This window comes from Lathyrus oleraceus, chromosome 5, assembly GCF_024323335.1.
Source record: "Lathyrus oleraceus cultivar Zhongwan6 chromosome 5, CAAS_Psat_ZW6_1.0, whole genome shotgun sequence".
Classification (NCBI taxonomy): Eukaryota; Viridiplantae; Streptophyta; class Magnoliopsida; order Fabales; family Fabaceae; genus Lathyrus; species Lathyrus oleraceus.
In genome coordinates, this window is record NC_066583.1 from 101,517,950 (window position 1) to 101,524,056 (window position 6,107).

Here is a 6,107-nt window from a genome sequence, read left to right on the forward strand (position 1 = left end):
TCAAATTTTAAGAAGTGCGATACCAAAACCCAATTTATAACATAACATAATATATATTTTTAAGCAAATTAAAGTGCATATAATTGTTTTTAATTTTAAAATTAAAAATATGACACTATATCATTATATAATAATTCAGAGTGTACATGACATGATCTCTACATTTTGTGTCTTGAAGATGAAGAAAATCTACCCCAACTATTATTTCAACGAAGGATTAACAGAAAAGCTTGAGAAAAATATATTTATAGTTCAGAATGACTGATTTGGGAAGAATAGAAGGGTTGAGTTACTACATCCATTTCACATAAGCACTTCAATGGAAGGTAAAGAAGAAAAGGATGAGTTTATGCTGGTTGGGAACAATGTGGTCCATTTAGACATCAAGAAATAATATCATGTTCATAAGTGAATTTTGTGTTTGAGAAGATCTTGTAATGAATATCAAAATAGTTTATTGATTCTGACATTCAATAGCTATCAAGAATATAAGTTATGTATTTTTGTATGATGGGCTTCAAAACTCTATATATCAGTTGAACTTAAAATGATGTATTGGATATGGGTTAATTCACCTAGCTTTAATTTATTTCCTAAGATAGTAAGATAATCATTATTTCAATTTTAACTTTCAAAGGGGGTATTATAACAATTTTTAGATAATAAACTTAGATTTAGAAATTCTTCTTTGACCCCTTTTAATTCAATGGAAGTGATTAAGTCTTTTACATTTGAATCAATCTCAACCGTCGGTTACACAACACGCTCCTTTTGATCAAAACACGCTGCAGAACCACCACAAAACTAAACCCTCTCTTCTTTCTCGTTTCGTTTCGTTTCACTCTCTCTGCGCTCAAACATTTTCTTCTTCCTCTCTACCCTAAAACCTAGCCGCTACCGCCGTAGCAAGAGACGGTGATCCCGGCCGCCGATAGCTTGCATAGGAAAAGAGCACAGCAGTTACCTGGCCATTGCTGGAGCTACTTCATCAGGTTCAAACTTGTTCACTTCATCGCTTTTGATTTTGTCTCTTTTCTTTCATTTGTTTTTCTACTCAGTTTTAAGTAAATGGTTGCTAGTTTCAAGTTTTTTTAGGGTTTCTATTTTTCCAGTATGTAGGGTTATTCATGAAAGCTAAATACCTTGATACTTAATTTGGAAATTAATCACACTGTAATGCATTTTGTGTAGCACAAATTCACAGTTGAATTTTCACATCATATACTTACTTATTATTAGGGGCTGCTTAAGTTTATGAATATTTATTATAGTATGAATGCTTTATTAGAATCTGGGTTATGCGGTTCGTGACTCACTGATTTGAAATTTTGTTGACCCAGCCCTAATTCTTTGAATGTTGCAAATTATGTGTCCGCTTTCAGTCTCCAGTGCCAAGTGAAAACTCAAAACCTTGCCTAGAGATATATGGAGAAGATGAAAATAGAAGAGGTTCAGTCAACGACAAAGAAACAGCGTGTTGCTACTCACACACACATAAAAGGCCTAGGTCTTGAGGTTCGTTCTCTTCCTCTTGCATTTTGACAAGTTATTGTGTCATTCTTTTTTTGTGTGGAAATATTTGCTGAACTTCAACCTTATTCCCAGTAGATTGTAATGGGCACCAATTTAAATTTTTATACACGCTGACTTGTTGTGGGTGAAACGAAACCCTTTTGCTTATTGCTCAGTGACATCAAAGTCTTATTATGCTCATCTGCTTTGGATGCTTTAATTTAAAGTTAACAACATTTTTTTTTGGGTTTTGGTTTGGTTATTGTTCAGGTAAGTGGAAAACCTCTGCCTTTTGCTTCTGGGTTCGTGGGACAAGCTGAGGCAAGAGAAGCATGTGGCCTTGCGGTTGATATGATACGCCAGAAGAAGATGGCTGGTAAGGCAATCCTTCTCGCCGGGCCACCTGGAACTGGCAAAACTGCATTAGCACTTGGGATATGTCAGGAGCTTGGGACTAAGGTTTCCTATAAAAAATCATTCTTATATTTATATTCTTTTGTCTCTGAGACTCTTAGAAGATTTTTTTATGCCACTTTGTAGGTTCCATTCTGTCCAATGGTTGGTTCGGAAGTATACTCAACAGAAGTAAAGAAGACTGAGGTTCTTATGGAAAATTTTCGACGGGCTATCGGTCTACGTATTAAAGAAAATAAGGAAGTATATGAAGGCGAGGTGAGTTTGCTGTGATTTCCTTGTTAAAACTGAGATTGGTTTGTTGATCACTTTCTCTTGTTCTACATATTATTTTTATATAAAGTTTTTTGATGGTATTTTCTGATCCTGTGCAAGGTGACTGAGCTTTCTCCTGAAGAAACTGAGAGTATAACAGGAGGTTATGGTAAAAGTATTAGCCATGTTATAATTGGGTTGAAGACAGTGAAAGGAACCAAGCAACTAAAGTTGGACCCCACAATATACGATGCTTTGATTAAGGAAAAGGTGTGGTTTCTTATTTTCTACCTTTTCCTCTTGCTAACATCCTTTTCTCTTTGTGAGTGCTCTTGTGAATATATTTTATAACTTTTTTGTTTGGTGGGAAGCTATTTTTGTTTTAAAGCTTTATATTGGTGTCAACCATTCTAATATTTTGATACATGCGATTTATGCACATTGTACAGGTAGCTGTTGGGGATGTTATATATATAGAGGCAAATAGTGGGGCTGTGAAAAGGGTTGGCCGAAGTGATGCCTTTGCTACTGAGTTTGACCTTGAAGCAGAGGAGTATGTTCCACTTCCTAAGGGAGAGGTTCACAAGAAAAAGGAAATTGTTCAGGTATTTGATTTGAAGACCATTTTTATATTTATGTGATGTCTATAAAGATTTTCTATATTTGAGTCCTTGGTGATTATCGTACTATGAACTTGGGCTGATGTTAGGTTTCATTTCTTAATTCATTTGCTACTATCAATAGCTTCACACCACTTCCACTGTTTCATTTGAAGTTAATATACTGTCTGTCATGTAAACGAAAGCAACTTAGGATATAGTCTGCTTGGGGCTTACTACTCCTTAGCACAAAGAAAAAAGCTTAGGAAATAATCTGTTAGGGTTGCATTTTGATTGTTTCCAATTCAACAATTTATGTATCTATAAAGAATTTAAGCATTTCAAGGACCTGATATTGGCCATTGTAAGAAAGTTCTGAGTCTGCATTGCAGAGGAACTAGTTTGGTGGAAGTGCATCAAACCACAGTAAGATGTAACTCTACCAAGCCTCTGAACTTAACTTGGGTCCCACGTATTTTTCTTCTGCTAGTAATGCACCAAACCTTTCTGGCTTAAAGTTCTTAATTAAAAATTGTCAGAGTTGCAAACTTTGCAAAAAAAATTCTAGACACTAGCTATATATGATTGGTTTCTTATTGTGGTTTGGATCTTTTTTGTTCTTAAAGGACGTGACCCTACATGATCTGGATGCTGCCAATGCACGGCCTCAGGGGGGGCAAGATATTTTGTCGCTTATGGGCCAGATGATGAAGCCTAGGAAAACAGAAATCACTGACAAGTTGAGACAAGAAATTAATAAGGTATTTTTATAACTTGTCATACATGTTTAATTGTGTTTAACTAGAAGGGGAGCTTTGACACAACGGTCAAAGTTGTTGTCATGTTACATGTAATCAAAAGGTCATAACTTCAAGTAGTGGTATGATAGCGCACCAGCCTCTTGAAAATGCATGGTAAGGTATTCTATAGTAGACCCACAATGGCCCGACTTTCCATGGATTCCACCATAAAGATGCTATTTGGTATTAGGCTACCTTTTTCATTTACACAAAAACTAACCAACTAAAACTGAGCTTTTTTCATAGCAATTTTCTCAATTAATTGTTTGTTCTTGGGCGTGATAGTTATTCTTTCGGTTGTTTCATGCTTTAAAATGATATTGGTGATTAATAAATCATACTTGTGACCAAAAAACAAAGAAAGTAAAAAAATGGAGGGATGATATAAAAACAAGATGGTAGTTTATATGTTTACAAGTATGCTTATGTTGGTGACAGGTTGTCAACCGATATATTGATGAAGGTGTTGCGGAGCTTGTCCCTGGGGTTCTATTTATTGATGAGGTGACTTCATTAACTTTCTCACTTGTTTGTGCCTACAATTATTTTGCATCCATTTATTGAAGTTCTAATGCTTCTTTGCAGGTGCATATGCTAGATATGGAGTGTTTTTCCTATCTTAATCGTGCTTTAGAGAGCTCCTTATCTCCAATAGTAATCTTTGCCACAAATAGAGGAATATGCTCTGTAAGGTATGGTTAGTTAAACTTAAATTGCTTATAAAGTTTGTCTGAAGTGGAAAATTAGCCCATCATCTTCAGTATGTTAAGTCAATTAGGGCTTTTAGCTTTAAAAAATAGATTTTTTCTTTGTATTTTCAAAAATGATTTTTCTAAAAATGTTTTTCAAAATATTAACTTTTTTGAAATTCGTATTTTTTATAAATTGAAAGTCTAATTTTGACATCCTATAACATAAATATACATAATTAAAGATAAAACATAGTCAAAATCACTTTTTTTTTAAAAGATGTATCTCAAATGATTTTTATGAAAAACTATTTGAAATAACTTCAAATTTAAGTGATTTTTGAAATTTTCATATCCAAAAATAGTTATAGTAAAATAATGAAATATCTAAAATAACATTTTAAGAATAACTATTTAAATCAATTTTTCATTTGAAGCTTTTTAAAAAAATTTCTAAATTTTTTTAAACAAAAATGTGTAACACTATGAAAATCATTTTAAAAAAATGCTGAAACAAACTGGCCCTTAGTCTTCTTCGGTGCTCTATGCGTGACCTAGAAGACACTTGATTTTGCAGTATCTCAATAGGTTATGTCTCTGTTTTCATGATTTGTTAATAATTAGATCGAAATGATCCTATTTTAATTATTTTCATTATGTTTAAATTTGAGTGTAAAATTTACTGCTTTTTACAGAGGGGCTGATATGAGCAGTCCTCATGGCATACCTGTTGACCTATTGGATCGATTGATGATCATTCGAACAGTAACCTATGGTCCAGCTGAAATAATTCAGGTAAATGGGCTTCAACATTTTTTCACTTAAGCTTTCAATATGTCAAACTTGCTAATTTTTTATGCACTGACATACATGCTTTTGTATAGATTCTAGCTATCCGAGCTCAAGTGGAAGAACTGGTTGTGGATGAGGAAAGTTTAGCTTTCCTTGGGGAGATTGGACAAAAGACATCTTTAAGGTCTGGATTCTAGATTTCCTGTTATGTAATGTTTTCCTTTCCGATGTTACTTATACTAGTTGTTTATCAGGCATGCGATTCAGCTTTTATCACCTGCCAGCGTTGTTGCCAAGATAAATGGTCGAGAGAACATTTGCAAGGTAATTAAGAATCAAATGTTTGGCACTTAAAAATAATTTGTTAACTACATCCTTTTAACTAATTGAGTTATTGTTTCGAAATCTGTAGGCGGATCTTGAGGAAATTTGTTCACTTTATTTAGATGCCAAATCATCAGCCAAGCTACTTCAAGAGCAGCAAGACAAATACATATCATAATACTATTTTCAGAATGTTGAAATGATTTGCTAGAATCTGAACTTGTTAGGTTTTTACTCTGGTTCTTGTTCAGAATTTCATTCTTGTATGGAAACAGTTTCCTTCCAGAGGTCATACACGCAATCCTTCAGTCCATTTTGTTAGAACATAGTCTTGTAGAACTGAGGGATGCACTAATGCCTATGTTCTAGTCTTAAGTGAGTTGTACTTGGAAAGGTCGAGACTTTTCTAGAAGTCTATTTATATAAAAATGTTGAGACCCCCAAAAAATCTTCCAGGCTTAGTCGTCTTTTTTTTTGGTATAACCTTGAGGTTTTCAGGATAAAGGGATTTGGTAATTCAGTGTCACATTATAAAACTCACATCATTGAATATGCTACCATAAATAGGTCTTCAAATCGGCTAATTGACCATAACAGATTCTTACAAAGTTATGCAAAGCTTTTTAAAGTCTTACTTTTTTTTAGGGCTGGGCGGAAAAAGTTGACCTGCCTGGTACCTGTTAAATCTGAAATGAGATAGGGTGCTGCAGGCAGTGGTTGGT

General features: G+C 34.1%; 1 protein-coding gene across 1 annotated transcript; it reads left to right on the top strand.

The window, feature by feature from the left end:
* Positions 1-760: 760 nt before the first annotated feature.
* LOC127087949 (ruvB-like protein 1) lies at positions 761-5,679 on the top strand. The gene is made up of 13 exons (XM_051028862.1): positions 761-992; positions 1,383-1,515; positions 1,783-1,971; positions 2,053-2,184; positions 2,302-2,451; positions 2,631-2,786; positions 3,407-3,541; positions 4,019-4,084; positions 4,166-4,272; positions 4,965-5,064; positions 5,154-5,245; positions 5,316-5,385; positions 5,474-5,679. Exons 2-13 carry the CDS (start codon positions 1,426-1,428, stop codon positions 5,561-5,563), a joined length of 1,377 nt encoding a protein of 458 aa, XP_050884819.1. The 5' UTR covers positions 761-992; positions 1,383-1,425; the 3' UTR covers positions 5,564-5,679.
* The last annotated feature ends 428 nt before the right edge of the window (positions 5,680-6,107 follow it).